Source organism: Hoplias malabaricus, chromosome 13 (genome assembly GCF_029633855.1).
Source record: "Hoplias malabaricus isolate fHopMal1 chromosome 13, fHopMal1.hap1, whole genome shotgun sequence".
Lineage (NCBI taxonomy): Eukaryota > Metazoa > Chordata > Actinopteri > Characiformes > Erythrinidae > Hoplias > Hoplias malabaricus.
Window position 1 is genome coordinate 37,886,065 of NC_089812.1, and position 20,035 is coordinate 37,906,099.

At 44.2% G+C, this 20,035-nt stretch overlaps 1 protein-coding gene across 3 annotated transcripts; it reads right to left on the minus strand.

Moving 5' to 3' along the window:
• Positions 1-1,156: 1,156 nt before the first annotated feature.
• rab3db (RAB3D, member RAS oncogene family, b) lies at positions 1,157-15,596 on the minus strand. 3 transcript variants are annotated; one of them, XM_066642639.1, is made up of 5 exons: positions 15,411-15,596; positions 12,824-13,015; positions 4,864-4,982; positions 3,371-3,495; positions 1,157-3,214 (listed from the first exon to the last, which is right to left on the minus strand). In XM_066642639.1, the coding sequence occupies exons 2-5, from the start codon at positions 13,013-13,015 to the stop codon at positions 3,027-3,029; spliced, it is 624 nt and encodes a 207-aa protein (XP_066498736.1). In that variant the 5' UTR covers positions 15,411-15,596; the 3' UTR covers positions 1,157-3,026. The 3 variants fall into 3 exon arrangements, with proteins under 3 accessions (XP_066498736.1, XP_066498734.1, XP_066498735.1); XM_066642637.1 differs by having other exon boundaries at positions 12,776-13,015; positions 15,411-15,590; XM_066642638.1 differs by lacking the exon at positions 15,411-15,596 and adding an exon at positions 15,100-15,176 and having other exon boundaries at positions 12,776-13,015.
• Between the last annotated feature and the right edge of the window lie 4,439 nt (positions 15,597-20,035).

Genomic DNA, 20,035 nt, shown 5'->3' on the forward strand with positions numbered 1-20,035 from the left:
CCACACTCCTCACAGACAGTCACCCGGAGGAAACCCACGCGCAGACAGGGAGAACACACCACACTCCTCACAGACAGTCACCCGGAGGAAACCCACGCAGACACAGGGAGAACACACCACACTCCTCACAGACAGTCACCCGGAGGAAACCCACGCAGACACAGGGAGAACACACCACACTCCTCACAGACAGTCACCCGGAGGAAACCCACACAGACACAGGGAGAACACACCACACTCCTCACAGACAGTCACCCGGAGGAAACCCACGCAGACACAGGGAGAACACACCACACTCCTCACAGACAGTCACCCGGAGGAAACCCACTCAGACACAGGGAGAACACACCACACTCCTCACAGACAGTCACCCGGAGGAAACCCACGCAGACACAGGGAGAACACACCACACTCCTCACAGACAGTCACCTGGAGGAAACCCACGCAGACACAGGGAGAACACACCACACTCCTCACAGACAGTCACCTGGAGGAAACCCACGCAGACACAGGGAGAACACTCCACACTCCTCACAGACAGTCACCCGGAGCGGGACTCGAACACACAACCTCCAGGTACCTGCAGCTGTGTGTCTGTGACACCTACCTGGGAAGTCAATGTAAAAGATTTAATTCCAAGTAATTCTGGAGCATTTCTATTGGGTCATTCAATATTTACAATATTTTGTTAAGGACAGCTGCTGTGTTCAAAACAAAGATGTTTTTAACTGGACAGCAATAATATGTAAAATCCACATTTGATGGTAATGCTGTGTAATGACGAGAGAAAGCGTTTTTCACATGTTATATGTACGTTTTCATGCATTTTTAATGAAACTCAATGGTGCTTTTTTTCCCCTTGTTCTTCAGGACATTGTGGGTTACCGGTGGCTACCAGGAAATCGTGCTACAGGAAACCTCTTTTGTCGCGGGCACTGGGTAGTTAGATAAAATTGAGCCTGGCAGGCATGTGGTATACAGTAATAAATCAGATGCTATCAGATCCACCCTTCACCCCACTGTAATCAACCAAACTTCAGCACACTGTAGAATCCTTAGAATTTGAATGAGAGCCTTAGAATTCTCCTATTTGTCTTTTATCTATAAAAGTATCACAATGAACCAAAAATTCAGTCAACAGTTTTTTTGAGGTTCTTTTATTTATTATTTTGCAAAGCATTTTTACATTAATTTCATTACTTTAAATCTTCTTTATCAGGAAATGTAGACTTTAAAACATTAAATGAGTACAAGACAGAAAGGTGCTTCAGTGTAGTACTTCACCCCTAGTTAGAATACCATACAGTCAGAGAAATTAGGGTGAGGATGTCCAGGCCTGGTCCTGAGGGAGAGGTACCCAGCACAGTGGGGTGACTTCCGTATTCAAGCACACCTACTAAATCAGTAACTAACTGCAGAGGTTGCTCAGGTGGATTTTGGAAGGGAAACAAAAACTGTGCTGACTCTGACCTAGAACTAGAGTTCAGAGCCTGTTTGGAAATGGGAGACCCATGAGTCTCTGAGCCATCTCTAGACATAGATCCTTCAATTCTGCACTGATATTCGATACAAATGTAAGTGTCCCACTGCAGTAGCAGACACAGAAGCTTTGAATAAATACATGATTCCAGTTTAAATACTCAATATGACAACACTTCTAAAAATTTAAACAGTGTTTAAAGCGTTTCAAAAAAGAAAAGAAAAGCCAGTGTTAACAAAAAATGAATCAGGTTCTTACACTATCACAGGGCACCAAAATAATATTCAAGACATGGTACACAAAATATTCAGAGCCCACAAGCCAAAGGTGGTGTGGGGGAGGGGGGGGCATAGGTCTATATCTCTGCTGAGAGGCGCCAACTGGTCATAACGGACAGCTGGCACCGTATGTGGAGCAAGTGATAGAAAGAGAGAGGGAAAGGGGTGGGGACAGAACGTGATGGTACACAATCTTCTCTAGTTCTTGTCTTATCACTGTGACCAGGTTGAAACAAGAATAGTGAGCATTCTCTAAAGCAGGAAATCTTATGTAAAATAGATTCATTCAAATATAAAGATAACCAGAATAACCAGACCCCCCCCCCACAATATTAACCAGCCAGGTACACCCAGTGCCTTTCTCACCAAATGGTGAGTGGAGTGTTATATTTTATAATTAACAAGACCCTATAAATGAATGAAACGACACATAACAGTGAGCTTTACAGTAAATCATTTAAAAAACGTAATTATGCACTTTAAGTCAAACATGTCTAAGTATTCCCTTCGTTCACATAAAGCCATGTGTGTGTTTTTGCATTTTACCGTCCTCCTTTGGAAGATAATTAGATGTGTAAATTTCATATTACACTGGTACACCAGCCACATGCAGCACAGGATGGTAGTGACAGTTGAATACGGGGCAATCTGACACCACACAAGCGCACTCTGGCACAAATCAGAGATTTCTCCCATGCTGTAGCATTGGGGTGGGGACAATGAACCCATGAGAGGAGTCGCTTAGAGAAGGATGGCCAAGCGATTGAAGGATGTATGATTATCTCTGTACGCTGTAGGACTGAATTCATGCTAACGGCAAGGTTTCGGAAGGAGGCATCCTAAAATCCAAAAATGTGGGCACCTTAGACTTTATTCATCATCAACTCAAACTGAATTTTATTTTACTCCTCACTGCTAAACGCACAGTGGATACTGAACAGCCCTTTTCTTTTGGATAGAATGCTTGCTAGACTCGTCAGTCCCATTGACTGTACACACTGTCACTAATGGATTCAGCATAATGGCAAAGTCTAATTCAAGGAAAACAGAGAATGAATTTCCTTGTGTTTAGGAAAATTGATGGAACTCATGCTTTTCCTGAATTCAACCTTTAGCCCAAATCTTAAATATGTGAAACGCTACCGACCGCTGTGCCATACCGTGAATCTGGCTTCAACTTAAACCCGCCACTTCATATGTGCAAAGACAGCTTCAGGGAAAGGCCGTGGGTAGTTTGGAAGGTGAAATGAGGTGAGGGGGACTGGCCTTTAGCAGGCACAGCTGCTGTGTCCCTCAGCAGGAGAGTCCTGTAAGTTGGGGTCTTTGTGATTGGCAACTGGACTACCATCTCCTTCCATTGTTTCGTTCATCTTCTCACATATCACATCCACCAGCCGCTCAAACACCTGCTTCACGTTGATGTTGTCTTTGGCACTGGCCTCAAAAAACTGGAAGCCTGAGCAAAAGAGAAAACAGAGCCGAAATCCTCAAAGACATTCTACAAGTACAGTGTATGAATAATCACAGCACTGGCACATAAATACAGGTGTGTTCCGTTTGCTGTATGTGTGTTAGGTAAGGGGCGTGTATGTGTGAGCATGCTCATCCTCACCTAATTCATCTGCCAATCGCTGACTATCTTCCGTTGGAATGAGTCTGTCGTCTTCCAGGTCGCACTTATTACCCACCAGGATGACCTGGGCATTGTCCCATGAGTAAGTCTTAATCTGTGTAGCCCTGAAACCAACAGACAGCCACTGGACTAAGTCACATAAGACACCACTTTATGTTTCCAGAAGGAACCTGCCACATTGGAAATACTGCAAATAATTAGAGTAAGAGGAATATATATAGAATTAAGTTAAAAAGATGAAGGTACAAGAGGATTCAGAGCTTCAAATGAGTGTAAATTGCATTATGAACGCAACAGTAGCAGGTTCAGCACTGTGTGTGTTAGCTGTAAACATGGAGCTGTATTGTGTAACGCAGGAGTGAGTACAGTAGTGTCCCTGAAGTAATCAGACTCAGTCGTCTTATTGCTGTGAGGAGGAACGATCTCAAACTGCATCCTCTGCTGGATGTGCTTCATTGCTTTTTCACTGCTGTGTACAGGGATGTGATACGTTTTACATAACACCAAACAAACAGTTTATTAAGAGCCATACATTATACGTCCAAAACATTTGCAGACACCTCTTATAATCAGTAAATTAATCTACTTTAATGAGCACAGGCTTTCAAATGTGTATTAATGTCACGTTTAATCTCCACAGACAAGCATGTCCAGTGCCAAGCGTGCGCTAAGGACTACTGAACTGTGAAGAAGTGGCCCTTGTGTTCTCATGGGACATCAATCCAATGTTTCTCGGAGAAAAAGCATCACTTAATGAGCCACGACAAATCATCCAACTTTAGTGCTCGACTTGGTTGTGTGGCAGGACGCCACCAACTCCTCACAGAAACAGTTTTGACATTTAATGTGCTTTCACACATCGTTTGGTCCAGATTTCTGACTTTTCAGAACAATGGTCCTAAATCAAAGATCAGAACTTGGTCTATCTGCATTCGTGTGCTGTGTTAAACCACATTCGGGATGGTTCTGACTTTCTGACTAATTATAGGATGTTGAAGCAATATAAAAGACAGAGATGGACATAACCAGGCAATTTCTCTCACTGCCTTGACGTTGGAAAATGTAAAAACACTTAACTGTAAATTCATTACCAGAACTATACCATGCCCCAGGCAGGTGCAGTTTGGGACGCAGCATTAATCAGCCAGAGGACTAAGTTCAGCCATTTAAGGTGGAACGGAAAATACGAATAAGAAGCTGTTGAATATGTAAGCTTTGCAAAAGTAAATAATGACTGTGTTTGTGACTGACATGAGATATTTTAGCCACAAATATGTAGCAGAAGTAGTAGCAATGAATCTGTTCATGCCCCTCTACAAACCAATCAGCATTGAGTATGGGGAGATTCAGCCCATGTGGGTGATGACGACAGGACCAAACATATACCGTGTATCAGGACTCAAACCTTGGTGTGGAAAGTCGTCCAAGCAACGGGAGGTTATTTCCCTGAAGAAAAGTCAGTGTCCACTCACCAGTCCTGTACAGCACTGAAGGAGTCCTGGTTGGTGATATCATACATGAGCAGGAAGCCCATGGCTCCTCTGTAGTAAGCAGTAGTGATGGTTCTGTAGCGCTCCTGTCCTGCTGTGTCCTAATACAGACAAACAACACCAGGGTCAGATATACAACACAGAGCAATAGCTTCATATCTCACGTAACCTTGGCCCAACCAGAGATTCTGTTTTGTTTTTAAACCAGATTTAGATACAATAAGAAAAGGCCCCCACATTTTTTAAACCTTCTTTTAAAGTGGAATGTATATTGAGAGCTTCATTCACTCATTGAGAGAGAGTCCTCCTGAACTCAGAGTTGGATCATATTTCTAACCAACAGAGGGCAGCAATAGTGAAAGTTCCACTTGAAGCCAAATGAACAAGAAGGTTACAGTTAGATATTTTTATTAGAAATGTAAAGTCATCCAGTCTGCTTATGTGTACCTTAAAAAAATCCTACTCTAAACTAATGATCACTCTATTATTTTAATATACGAATATTAATATAAAGTTCAAATGGGGAATGAGTAGAGGACAACAGCCTGATGTTCATTTAAAGAAGTTATTACAAGAGCAATCCCACTGGTCAAACCCCTCGGCTAATGTCAGACCTCTGCGTTCATGGAAATCTCTCGTCAACAGCAGTCACACAAAGCTGAGTGACAAAAACAATTAGAAATGAAGATTTAAGGTAATCAAACAGGTAAAAGGCACGATGTTGGCACGGCAACTACCCCACTGTCGCCTGGAAACCTCGTCTGGCCCCTCATTTGCATAAGAGCCTTGACATCATAAGTGAGGGAGGGGAGAGGTTGCCCAGGTAACGGCAGGGTCACTCGGGTTGGAGATGTTCCATTAAGGCTGTGTGTGCGCATCTCCCATTAATCAGGAGCTTTATATAATAATCATTTACAGATGAAAGAAATAAAGTTTATATTTTACAAAGCTTTGTGCTAAGTGTAGGAAAATATCTGATGATCTATAACATTCACAGCTTCCTATACACACACAAATTAATTATAATTTAGTAAATGTTTCTTTTATAAATTGAGATAACGCCACTTTGCAACAGTTTAGTCAAATATCCAGTCAATGTGTTACATTTATGATGCAGTCCCATTGTTTGCCAAGCCAAGCCTTTGTTGTTAACAGCTCAGCTGAAAAGATAGCATCAACCAATAAAGAACAGAGCATGGGGGAGGTAGAAATAGAAATCGGCACTGGTTCTCTTAGATGAAGCAGTATGATGACCTCCACTGTGTGAGTTCAGCAGTGTGAACGGTGTCGTGTCCTTACAAACGCGTCACATCCTGTTTCTGCACAATACAATGTGGACAGCCTGCTCTCAGAAATCAGGACACACTTTATCGCATGTCTCACATATTCACACTGCCCTCGACCTCTCTGTGTGATTTCTTCATTTAACTAGAGTAATTGTTGGTCAGTAACCACCTATTTTTTTTTTCTCGTTAAAATAGCCATGACGTTCAATTGCCATCCTATCTGAAGCATATCAGGATCTCTCTGATGGTGTTACATCTCAGGTAATCCATTGCATAAAAAATAGTGAGTAAAATTGGAAAAAAAAGTCTTTACTAACAATTAAAAAATGTTTTTTGTTTTAAATGGACAAGTTAAGACTTGTAACCACTGTGCAAGACCTGATAGACCACCAAAACCAAATTGTACTTTAAGTTTTCCTATTTAACAGATAAAATCAAGCTCCATACTTTCACCAGAGCCAAGATAATTCACAAGTGTTTACGTCCATTAGTGTACACCAGTGTGGTGTGTTCTCCCTGTGTCCGCGTGGGTTTCCTCCGGGTGACTGTCTGTGAGGAGTATGGTGTGTTCTCCCTGTGTCTGCGTGGGTTTCCTCCTGGTGACTGTCTGTGAGGAGTGTGGTGTGTTCTCCCTGTGTCTGCGTGGGTTTCCACCGGGTGACTGTCTGTGAGGAGTGTGGTGTGTTCTCCCTGTGTCTGTGTGGGTTTCCTCCGGGTGACTGTCTGTGAGGAGTGTGGTGTGTTCTCTCTGTGTCCGCGTGGGTTTCCTCCGGGTGACTGTCTGTGAGGAGTGTGGTGTATTCTCTTGGTGTCTGCGTGGGTTTCCTCCGGGTGACTGTCTGTGAGGAGTGTGGTGTGTTCTCCCTGTGTCCGCGTGGGTTTCCTCCGGGTGACTGTCTGTGAGGAGTGTGGTGTATTCTCTTGGTGTCTGCATGGGTTTCCTCCGGGTGACTGTGAGCAGTGTGGTGTGTTCTCTTTGTGTCTGCGTGGGTTTACTCCTACGTTCCGAAAACACACATTGGTAGGTGGATTGGCGGCTGAAAGGTGTGTAGGTGAGTGTCGCCCTGTGAAGGAGTGGCACCCCCTCCAGGGTGTGTTCCTGCCTTGCGCCCAGTGATTCCAGGTAGGCTACGGACCCACCGCAGTCCTGAACTGGATAAGGGTTACAGACAATGAATGAATGAATGAATAATGTGTATTTCCTGAAATAAAAATATGTATCTCCAAAACAGTAACTTTACAGGAGAAGGAAACTATTTTAACATCATTAACTTTGTTTGAAACTTAATATAAGAAGACTTTATCCTAAATCATTTTGTAGAATTTTTATTGGCCCAATCAACATTTCACACACTGTGAAGGACAGCTGCTGTGTTCAAATGATGTAGTAATCTTGTTTTTTGGGGAGTGACAATGTTTATAAAAAAAAAAAAACTTCCAATGACAACTTTAGATTTATGTTTAAAACAAGTGTAAGGTAGAGATTATCAATAATGACCCTCAATCATCAGGATGTTCTTGTCTTGGTTGTAGATGTGTGTTTGATGACACAAAATATAACCTGAAAAAATTTAAACTTTTCAAAAAAGTCAACATATTTATCTCTAGATTTGGTGAAGATGTGATATGCCAAAGAAATCAACGTCTGAAGAACAACACTGGATCTGCATGTGACCAAAAGAGTGAAAGTCCGTGCAGTGCACCCTGCAAAACTTCTACGCCTTTTAAAGCCCCTCACCATGTTAAACTTACTGGTAGTGAAGAGAAACCGACAGGGGTGTGGCTTTGCCGGGAAGTGCTTCATGCCAGCCATGCTCTGGGCCCTCTGGAGGAACCGGCGTAGGCAAACAATGGGGCCATTTCAGCTTTGGATGGATGCCACTGAACACATTAAGAAGGCTCTTACATGAAAGCAGTGCCATCTACTTCATCTGCCTTGCACTCAGAAACCTACGAGAGTGCAAATCAATTACCCTACCTGCCACTGCTGCCCCACTCAAACCTACAGCGTCCTGGCCGAGCTTCATAAAAACACTGCTTTTTAAAATACGAGGAGGAAAACAGCTGCAACGTTCGGCTGTATGTGGGAAGGCTGGTGAAATAGGAGAGGCAGGAGAATGCTGAGAGCTATAGCAAAACTTTCATAGCGTTGGCTGACAAAAGTTTATTATTGTGACCTGGAGGCACTGAGAACCTACCAATTTAGTGGATAGATTTGACTCCTACACCCTGCTTACACAAGCAGCTTAGTACAGAACATGCTGAGCTCTGGTTGATAATTATGACTTCGAGACACAGTGCTTGCACTAATCAAAACAGTGAGCTAAAATAAAGCTACGTGTAGACAGCGGTGGATGATGCTGAGACCAGATCAGGTCAGCTTTGTGTTTTCTGTTTTATTTTAATTGGCTCTGATGTGTGTGTTCTGACCAGTAAATATCTTTTTTATTTAAAAACAGCACTGGTCAGGTTTCACATGACTTTTTTCAGTGTGGAATGTATTGTGTAGATTAGATATGCATCAGAAATATGGAGATTGAATAAGACGAGTCCATATAGTTTACAGGACTGTAGACATCCATTTAAAATGTGCATTATTAAATTGCAGCTAGTAATTTAATGTTTGGGCCGGCACGGTGGAGCAGCAGGTGGTGTCTCTGTCACAGCTGCAGGGGCCTGGAGGTTGTGGGTTTGAGTCCCGCTCCGGGGGACTGTCTGTGAGGAGTGTGGTGTGTTCTCCCTGTGTCTGCGTGGGTTTCCTCCGGGTGACTGTCTGTGAGGAGTGTGGTGTGTTCTCCCTGTGTCTGCGTGGGTTTCCTCCGGGTGACTGTCTGTGAGGAGTGTGGTGTGTTCTCCCTGTGTCTGCGTGGGTTTCCTCCGGGTGACTGTCTGTGAGGAGTGTGGTGTGTTCTCCCTGTGTCTGCGTGGGTTTCCTCCGGGTGACTGTCTGTGAGGAGTGTGGTGTGTTCTCCCTGTGTCTGCGTGGGTTTCCTCCGGGTGACTGTCTGTGAGGAGTGTGGTGTGTTCTCCCTGTGTCTGCGTGGGTTTCCTCCGGGTGACTGTCTGTGAGGAGTGTGGTGTGTTCTCCCTGTGTCTGCGTGGGTTTCCTCCAGGTGACTGTCTGTGAGGAGTGTGGTGTGTTCTCCCTGTGTCTGCGTGGGTTTCCTCCGGGTGACTGTCTGTGAGGAGTGTGGTGTGTTCTCCCTGTGTCTGCGTGGGTTTCCTCCGGGTGACTGTCTGTGAGGAGTGTGGTGTGTTCTCCCTGTGTCTGCGTGGGTTTCCTCCGGGTGACTGTCTGTGAGGAGTGTGGTGTGTTCTCCCTGTGTCTGCGTGGGTTTCCTCCGGGTGACTGTCTGTGAGGAGTGTGGTGTGTTCTCCCTGTGTCTGCGTGGGTTTCCTCCGGGTGACTGTCTGTGAGGAGTGTGGCGTGTTCTCTCTGTGTCTGCGTGGGTTTCCTCCGGGTGACTGTCTGTGAGGAGTGTGGCGTGTTCTCCCTGTGTCTGCGTGGGTTTCCTCCGGGTGACTGTCTGTGAGGAGTGGGGTGTGTTCTCCCTGTGTCTGCGTGGGTTTCCTCCGGGTGACTGTCTGTGAGGAGTGTGGCGTGTTCTCTCTGTCTCTGCATGGGTTTTCTCCGGGTGACTGTCTGTGAGGAGTGTGGCGTGTTCTCCCTGTGTCTGCGTGGGTTTCCTCCGGGTGACTGTCTGTGAGGAGTGTGGTGTGTTCTCCCTGTGTCTGCGTGGGTTTCCTCCGGGTGCTCCGGTTTCCTCCCACAGTCCAAAAACACACGTTGGTAGGTGGATTGGTGACTCAAAAGTGTCCGTAGGTGTGAGTGTGTGAGTGAATGTGTGAGTGTGTGTGTGTGTGTGTTGCCCTGTGAAGGACTGGCGCCCAATGATTCCAGGTAGGCTCTGGACCCACCGCGACCCTGAACTGGATAAGGGTTACAGACAATGAATGAATTTAATGTTTTCTACTAAACTGTGGAAAATATGAAAGTCACTCAGTGAAAGTGACTCAGATCCTAGCGAGCTTCCTTACAGCCGTCTCACTAGCTCCAACTGACATTCAGCCTCATAAGTGAGTACTGAGAGGCTCAGCCAGACAGCAGTGATGTCACTACTCGATCTCTCGCACTGAAACTGACCGGTGTTCACTCCCCTCAGCTCTCACAATTGACTCAGCATTTTTGCAGCATGTTTGCTATATATTCTCTCTGCAGAAACAGCGAAATGGAAACAAGTTTTCATTAGTTTGCTGTGGCACTCACAAAAAAGAAAAAGAAAAGAGAAAGGACTACTTGCTTTTCTAAGAAATCTTTCTCCAAAACAGTCTGAGGGGCCAAACAACACTAAACACCTTCAGCTGTCTGTAAAATATAAGCCATGCTTCCTCAGTAGGAGGAGGAGATAAGGAACCCTATCTAATGTAACGTATTTAAAGTTTGTAAGAACTAGGACGACCTTTTGTTGTCAGGAATGCAGTATTTAAGAAGCTCACTAGGTATTTAGACAGACCCAGTGTTCCATGTTTTCATGTGAATTATCACCGTGAGAATTAGGCTCAGAGTCCCACAGCTATGTCATGTAAAGCATTGTGCTTTATTTAATCAAGATTTTACAGTGTTCTCTTTCAATTTTACATGAAATAAAGGAATTATTTTCTGGATGTCACTGGAATTGACACTGATCCTCTGTCCCTAATTTAAATAATCTCACCGCTTTTATTTTCCCTAAGATTTTTTTCACTAAAGTCAGAACTAATCCCAGCTCAGCAATTATTACCTTATATTAGGAGAAATGACCATTTTAAATAAATAAATACAAACGGTGCTGCTCATTGTTTGACCTTAAGAATAGTGTGCAGAGTATAGTTTATTGAGCATAAAATGTTCTTTGGTTACAAAGTCTTTGCTTACAATCTGTTCCTACATAAAGGCTGTGCTGTGAAAAAATGTCAAATGCATAAAGCTTGCAGATTTCTGTCTGAAATGTCAAACTGTGGTGGTTAAAACAAGAGAAGAGTGCTGTTTAAATGTAAGCTAGAACCCTAAGTTTTCCCTAATTAACTGAATAATTAATTCATTCATTCATTATCTGTAACCCTTATCCAGTTTAGGGTCGCGGTGGGTCCAGAGCCTACCTGGAATCATTGGGCGCAAGGCGGGAACACACCCTGGAGGGGGCGCCAGTCCTTCACAGGGCTACACTCACACCTACGGACACTTTTGAGTCAACAATCCACCTACCAACGTGTGTTTTTGGACTGTGGGAGGAAACCCACGCAGACACAGGGAGAACACACCACACTCCTCACAGACAGTCACCCAGAGGAAACCCAAGCAGACACAGAGAGAACACACCACACTCCTCACAGACAGTCACCCGGAGGAAACCCACGCAGACACAGGGAGAACACACCACACTCCTCACAGACAGTCACCCAGAGGAAACCCAAGCAGACACAGAGAGAACACACCACACTCCTCACAGACAGTCACCCGGAAGAAACCCACACAGACACAGAGAGAACACACCACACTCCTCACAGACAGTCACCCGGAGGAAACCCAAGCAGACACAGAGAGAACACACCACACTCCTCACAGACAGTCACCCAGAGGAAACCCACGCAGACACAGAGAGAATACAGTACACTCCTCACAGACAGTCACCCGGAGGAAACCCACACAGACACAGGGAGAACACACCACACTCCTCACAGACAGTCACCCGGAGGAAACCCACGCAGACACAGAGAGAACACAGCACACTCCTCACAGTAATTGAATAATTATAAGTTCAATTGCCATACGTGCTTATTATTTTTTTAATGAAATATATATATATCATGTATGCTTGTTGAGGATGGTGTGGTTTGAGTGAGATGCAAGAAGTTTGTTAAGGTGTTTTTCACGGATTAAAAGATTTTGACAATTGAAGACGTGTTTCATGTTCACGTTAACTTTGAAAACCTCTGAAATAAAAATGTAAAACAAAACATGGGAAACCAAGAATGCAATGTTGGCAACAATATAACAGCTTTAGAGCGACATTAGCCATCACAGATCCAGTGCTAACATGAAGACGCATATTTGGTGTAAATCTGGGGTAAATTTGAATTTTTTAAAATCACCCATTCCTTAAAAACGTTTCCATAGACCCCTGACCAGCCATAATTCTAGTACCAGACTCTTATGGGTGGTTTCCTAGACAGGGATTAGGTCTGACACTGGACTATATCCTCCTTTCATTGGAAAATCACAGTTCAAATGTTGTGTAGTCCAGAACTAAGATTAATCCCTGTCTAGAAATCCACCCCATAGTCCTTTAAATCAGTAGCTTTCAGGTCCAGCTGAAAACACACGTCTCTGCAAACGTCTCTACTCCCTCCTCAACTCATCAGGCCTTCGTTAGCTCTGTCGTGTGTTGGTGTAGTATTCCTCAAAGCTCTGGAGGGCCCCCATAACACAGTCGTTGAGAACCACTGTTTTAAAGCACCGAACATGAACATGTTCAAAATCCTGTGATGATCCAGGCCCGAGGAGTTATTCGTGCACAAAGCCAGCTCCTACTCTATCTACATCAAAGCAGAAGATCAGTCAAACATACCCAGATCTGCAGTTTTATCCGCTTGTTGTTGCGGAAGACTGTTTTCACCTTGAAGTCGATGCCCACGGTGCTGACAAAGGCGGAGGTGAAGGAGTCGTCGGCGTAGCGGAAGAGAAAGCTGGTTTTGCCCACACTGCTGTTGCCAATGATGAGGAGTTTGAACATATAATCAAAGTTCTGATCAGCCGCATCCTTCTGAGAGGGCTGCTGCTGCAAGCGGGAGTCGCTCACCGTTGCCATCTACAGGAGAGATTAAAGTTAGAAAATAACACTTAATCAAAACACCTGGTTACAATTGATTAAGAGAAATACAAACATCAACCCATCGTTTGATTCAAATTTAATTTAGAATATAGTTCTAAGTGTAGAATTAGAGAACACTTCAGTGCTGTTTGCCCTCTGTACTGCAGTCTTAGTTTAGACGGTTACTTTATAAGAACTTCAATTGTACTACGGCCGTAACTCGTGTTCACATCTAAAGCTGAATGTCTTATTACCCTCTGAGCATAGCCTCCAGAGTCGGTCATCTCAAAAAAAATCCAGAGATCCAACTACACACTGAGCTCAAAGTCACAGAGAACCTCCCATCCTCCCCTCCCCTTTACTCCCCTCCCCTCCCGGTCAGTTAGAGGACCACACAGTAGCCTCTGGCGATGATCGAGGAGCGTCACCATGGCGACGAGCTCCTGGACAAAACGCACAGACCCCATTAGAGCGCTCTGAGCACGACTCATCTCCAGAGGTGCACATATTACTGAAAAACAAAGAGCGCCCATGGACACTATTGTTCAGAAGGGAAGAAGAGCTGTTGTATAAATGCGAACACGTTTCTGGCACCAGGTGTGTGTGTGTGTGTGAGTGTGTAGGAGGTGGCAAGGGTAGGCTCTTAGTACTGGAGACTGCCTGTGAAAGTGGAGTTCAAAGAAGCAACCGAATGGATTAAAGGTCACCTGCTTGTTGAGAAACCACTTCTCACCACACGTTGGCAAATGTATACGACAAGGTTCTCTCAGAGCGAGGCAGTTCCTCAAGAGGAGCCTGTTGTGACGGTTGGGTTTAACACTGCGTGAGTGTGAAGTTTATGTGTGGGTAACGTTGCAGGAGGAGGTGTTGCAAACGTTTAAAGGAAGAGGACAGCAGCATAAGAGAAGTTTTGAAACATGCTGAGGACCTCTTTTTCTAACATTTTGCAGAAGGGCCATGCAGTAGGTTGTAAATGTAAAATTTCAGTGTCGTCTGTAAACACACAAGGATCAAACGCTGTTTTTTAGCAGGCATTAGTCAGGAAAGCTTTAAAGCCAAGTCACACGTCCAGCGCGGGGCAGAATGAATCCAGGGGTCTTCAAAAAACATATCCTCTATCCGTCATTACAGCAAACCCCTATGAGACAACAGCGGTGGTTTCCTGATAGGCACTCAGCCCAGTCCTGGACCACATAGTACTTTAAAAAGGGCCATTTTCCACAGAAAGGAGGATATAATCCAGAAATGGGGTTAATCCCTGTTTGGGAAACCACCCCCAGGAGTTCCAGTCCTCTCTATTCATCCAAACCTCCACCGTGGTCTGTTGGTTTCATTTATTTCTTGCCAGATCAAACACATGGCAGATGTCTGCTTCAATTAGAGCCATAAAAACAGGCGTCATAAAAACGGCCACCCTCGGGTCTGTTGTTATGTTATGGATTTGTTCATTAGAAACCTCAGCACCTCAAGGAGCTTAACTGCTGCTGACCATTAGGTCGTAGACTGGATTTATTCTACTGTGAACGTCTGAGTTACGCCCCTGTCACAGGAGGAGGGTGACACTCATTTCCCCACAAACATGACCATATATCTGAGGCTAATCAGGAGCTTTTCCTGTGTGGGAAAAGAGATTGGCCCAAATTGCTCATTTATCCCTCTCTCTCTCTCTCTCAACCACAGAGGAACAATCTGGAAGCTACTGACTGAACTGAACTTTTAGAAGCAAAAGAAAGAACTCCAAACGTGAGCTAATGTGAGTTTTAAAAGGCGGACACACTCTCGGTGTGTAATGAGTGGAACTGAGTGTCTCGGGCCTTGTACACGATGGAGCTGAAGCCTTTATTGTGCCATGGGACTGCTCTTTATTGACTGTTTGGCAGATGTGAACTCTAATGAGAAGTGACCTGGAGGCAAGGCTGCAGTCTGACAATGCATTCATTCATTTTTCACAGTTTACACGGCCAACAATAATATTACTGTGATACATTTACTACACAGACACAATTACAACCAATCACATCTCTGTACACTTTTCTTTGATGTTATAAAAACAGAAAATAATAATAATGTAAAAAAAAGACCTGTAAAAAGACCCTGCCACTTCTGAGGAAGTTATAATGCCTGGAATGTCTCTATAACCTTTATCTCGTCGCCGGGGTGAAGCCACACGACTCTGTATAAAGTTCTGATGTGTGAATCTCAGCACACCTGGTAAACAGTGACATTCGGCCACACGGAGAGGTTTTAAACGGAGGGAAAGAGCAGAACCACCGCCAGAAAATTAAAATAAATAAAATAACTCAGTGGTTCTTAGATGGTTTTGTCTTCACGCGACGAGTAAACAGCACCCGACATTTTAGCAACGCAGCAACAAAAGTTCTTAAGTTCCTACCTCAGTCCGAGTGTTAAATCCGTCTTCCTGTTGTAGTTGGAGCTGCCGGCGTTTTCCTGGATTTGGGGAGGGAGGATCTCTCTCTCTCTCTCTCTCCCTCCACTCACACACTCTCTCTCTCTCTCTCTGTTCCCTTTCCCCACTAACTCTCTCTCTCTCTCTCGCTCTGTCTCTCCACTCTCTCTCTCTCTCCCTCCACGCTCGCTCTCTCCCTCCACTCACACTCTCTCTCTCTCTCTCTCTCTCGCTCTCCCTCCACTCACACACTCTCTCTCTCTCGCTCTGTCTCTCCACTCTCTCTCTCTCCCTCCACTCACACTCTCTCTCTCTCTCTCTCTCTCGCTCTCCCTCCACTCACACACTCTCTCTCTCTCTCTCTCGCTCTGTCTCTCCACTCTCTCTCTCTCCCTCCACGCTCGCTCTCTCCCTCCACTCACACACACACTCTCTCTCTCTCTCTCGCTCTCCCTCCACTCACACACTCTCTCTCTCTCTCTCTCGCTCTGTCTCTCCACTCTCTCTCTCTCCCTCCACGCTCGCTCTCTCCCTCCACTCACACACACACTCTCTCTCTCTCTCTCGCTCTCCCTCCACTCACACTCTCTCTCTCTCTCTCTCTCTCTCGCTCTCCCTCCACTCACACACTTTCTCTCTCTCTCTCTCTCTCGCTCTCCCTCCACTCACACACTCTCTCTCTCTCGCTCTCCCTCCACTCACACACACACTCTCTCTCTCTGTGTTCCCTTTCCCTACTCTCTCTCTCTGTCTCTCTCTCTCCGTCCACTCACACTCTCTCTCTCTCTCTCTGTTCCCTTTCCCTACTCTCTCTCTCTCTCTTTCTCTATTCCCTTTTCCTACTCTCTCTCTCTCTGTCTCTTTCTCTCTCTCTGTGTGTGTTCCCTTTCCCTACTCTCTCTCTCTCTCTCCGTCCACTCACACACACTCTCTCTCTCTCTGTGTGTGTTCCCTTTCCCTACTCTCTCTCTCTCTCTCCGTCCACTCACACACACTCTCTCTCTGTGTTCCCTTTTCCTACTCTCTCTCTCTCTCTCTCTCTCTGTCTCTTTCTCTCTCTCTCCGTCCACTCACACACACACACTCTCTCTCTCTCTGTTCCCTTTCCCTACTCTCTCTCTCTCTTTCTCTATTCCCTTTCCCTACTCTCTCTCTCTCTCTCCGTCCACTCACACACACACACTCTCTCTCTCTCTGTTCCCTTTCCCTACTCTCTCTCTCTCTTTCTCTGTCTCTTTCTCTCTTTCTCTCTCTCTCCGTCCACTCACACACACTCTCTCTCTTTCTCTATTCCCTTTTCCTACTCTCTCTCTCTGCACTTGGCGCTGTGTGGAGCTCCCGGATCTGAGTAGTGTACACACAGGAGCAGCCTCAACCTCACCACCACACACCGACTTCAGCTCGGATCAAATCACAACCCAGCCCTGCCCACTATCCTCCTTTCAATGGGAAATCACAATCCCAAATGATACCTAGTCCTGGACTGAGCTTAATCCACGTCTGGGAAACCACTCCATTGTCATTTGCACCTTGAACAAAGGGAAGGAATGAAATGAAAAGACAAATGTGTTTACTGATTAACACAAAGATATTTCCTTGAGTAGAACACACCACATTCCAGACCCCTTTCTCTCTTTTCTCTCTTACTTCCTTGTGTGTGTGTGTGTGTGTGTTTTCTTTCTTCAAGATAGCCACAATATCACACAGTTATGAAGTGTATGATTTAGTTTATAGTTATTAGTTTATTTAAATTAACATTAGTGTCCAGGCTGTAGACATCACTGAGATGAATGGGTGGAAATGGGTCGATGGAAAACTATAAGCTTTTTTTTGGAGGGAAAATGGATGACTCTTTAAGAAAGAACAGATATATTAACACCACCCAGACATCATTTTAAATTGGTGAATTTAGCTTAATTAGATTTAGTAACTCTTTATTTATTCACTGATTTAAGCAAAATTGTGATGTTGTAGCCAGGAAAAGCTCCATTTTTCCCCAGATGTCTGTAGCTTTTACACATTTTACTGTACTCTGGCCCCTCCTCAGGAAATGGCAGACTGTAAGCAGTATATGGTTAAAAACCTTGGTTTTAATCTATAAAGGAAGTAATTGAAAGTTTTGACATGATTTATCAATAACTAATAGTGATTTCTGTTTTAAAACATTCACATTTCTTTCACTGAGGTTTTATTTCCTTGTAACCTCCTCCCTTCAGCCACAACCCCTCTCTCTCTCCACTGCCTCTGACTGAGATGACCGTGTAGTCCATTGCTTGTGGGAGCAGTCTGAGGGGTGACTGCTCCCAGCCTCTACCTGCAGGACCGCTAATGACGTTAAATGCTACATTTAGAAAAGGCTGGCTAGCTAAGCTAATACCCCACCCACTTCAAATCTCTCGTGTATTCAGAAGGGCCTGCCTTGCTCGTCTGTTCATGAAGCTCCATCACATATGGAACCTGATTATTTTCAAGGCTGGCTTGAGCTCTCATTTGCATACTTTCTTTTTATTTTCTATGAGAACCAGTGGGTTATATAAACACATAAATGAGGTCTTAATATAGATGGGACATTTTCATTTGTGAATTTTAATCCGGTCTCAGAATGCAGCTCAGACGGCCAAGGTTTCTGAATTGGTCCAAATATGTAGTAAACAGAGCATTTTTACTAAAGGTCAGTGTGCTATAAATATTAATGTTGATTTGCCCCTAGACAGTCAAGGTTTGTAGTGAATACATTATCATCCTGAAACAAGAAAGACGCCGCCCCAGACAGTGGACACAGTTTTAAAAGAACAACTTTATATACTTTATATTGTAAACTGTAGCATTAATATTTTGGAAGATGTCGAGCCCAAACCATAAAAGGAATAAACCCTTAGCACCTCAAAAAACAAACTTGAGTCAATCACTTTAGATGTTTCCAACACGGCAGCATGACTTAAGCCACTCAAGCTGACTTTCTGCCTTGTGATATCAGACTTATCTGCAGCTGATAATGTTTTTGTGCTCCCAGAAGTTGTAGGAGCTCTGTATTAAGTGTTGGAATCGAAGAGAAATGTTTATTTGTTACATTCATTCATTCATTGTCCGTAACTCTTATCCAGTTCAGTGTTAGTCTACCAGGAATCATTGGGCGCAAGGTGGGAATACACCCTGGAGGGGGCGCCAGTCCTTCACAGGGCGACACACACTCACACATTCACTCACACCTACGGACACTTTGGAGTCGCCAATCAGTTTAATATATGTTTCCTTCTTCCGAAGTGTGTGTTTGGAGACGGCATGTCTTGCTTTTGTGAATGAAAAAAAAAAAAACCTGCTGCCAGAGCAAACCTCAGCAAAACTGTATCATATTTGACATTAATTTTCTACGCTATGTTTATTTCATACACTTCATTTCATCTGCACTTATATCTTACTACTTTATTTTACAAAGCACTGTAATCAAAGATTATAAATATTCCCTCTTCCTCTGGAGAAGAGATAATGTACACTTAGGGAACACAACGAGACTTTAAAACCACTTGTGTACCTTTTAACATCACGTACATTTATACTATGTTTACCGTTCTTGAACAAATACGTACCTGTATAGTAGTTTTTTTTTTAAATATGTGTTTAATCCATGTGCCTTGTAGCCATTCAATATTAATTTGAAAATGGAAAAAAAAATAAAAACACTCCTGATTTGTAAACAGAAATTCTCAATGAAATAAAACAGGAAAATGCTCTGTTTCTGGGGCTGTGGTGAGGGTAGTCTCAGCCACAGACGCTCCTCCGAGAAGTTAACGGAGAGTCTGATATTTCCATTGTATTAAGCTGGCCTCACTACCATGATTCTGCCTCCTTCTACACCTCATGGCAAAATAGCAGGCGGCTGACGAGTCCTTTTGTGTGTCAGTGAAATCCTTTAGAAGTGTAAGGACATTTTGATTTAAAGTGTTGACTAGAGTGACCAGTTCTGAGATGGTGAAAAAGAGGGGGGCGAGGGGGGGGGCTGCCGATGTATGCTTAGCTGAAACTATGTGTGCTTTTAAGTTCTTTACACCTTTATTTAAACCTTTATTTGCTACACAAAACATGGGAGTTTCTTTTTTAATTAATCCGAGAACTTACATTTCCGTTTCGGCATAGCTGCTCGAGATGAGGGTGGGTACATGAGCTTTGCCTGACGTAAACAAGGACTACTGACGTGCAGACTGACCAATTAAATGTTTACAGAGGTTATCGACCAATAACGGTAGCTCTACAGTCAGACCGTCCAATCAGAAGATTCTAGGCTACTTCACCACGCCCCCTTCTCACTCAAGAGAACCAATCGGAGTAGGGGAGGGCGGGACTAGTTTGTGAACGAAACTTCTCGAAGTTCTATGTAAGCTCTAGAAAAACAAAATCCCGGACATTTGTGAAATTCCGCCCGAACATTTTTCTAAGTCTAAAAAAGAGGACATGTCCGGGTAAAAGAGGACGTCTGTTCTTTTTTTAAAAAAAATAACCCTCCTTTTCCTCACAGTCCTGCAACGTGGGGCAGATACTGCTCTAAAATATTCAGTTATTTACAGACTACTGTTCCAAAGCCATCATTCTGAGCTTTCTTTTTTCACACAGAG

Excerpts from the sequence above, each read along its gene's own strand:
- rab3db (XM_066642637.1), bottom strand. The coding sequence starts at position 13,015 with ATGGCAACGGTGAGCGACTCCCGCTTGCAGCAGCAGCCCTCTCAGAAG. Across the intron at positions 4,983-12,775 it reads GGATAAAACTGCAGATCTGG|GACACAGCAGGACAGGAGCG; the intron begins GTATGTTTGACT and ends TGTCTGTATTAG. Across the intron at positions 3,215-3,370 it reads GCGATTGGCAGATGAATTAG|GCTTCCAGTTTTTTGAGGCC; the intron begins GTGAGGATGAGC and ends TCTTTTGCTCAG.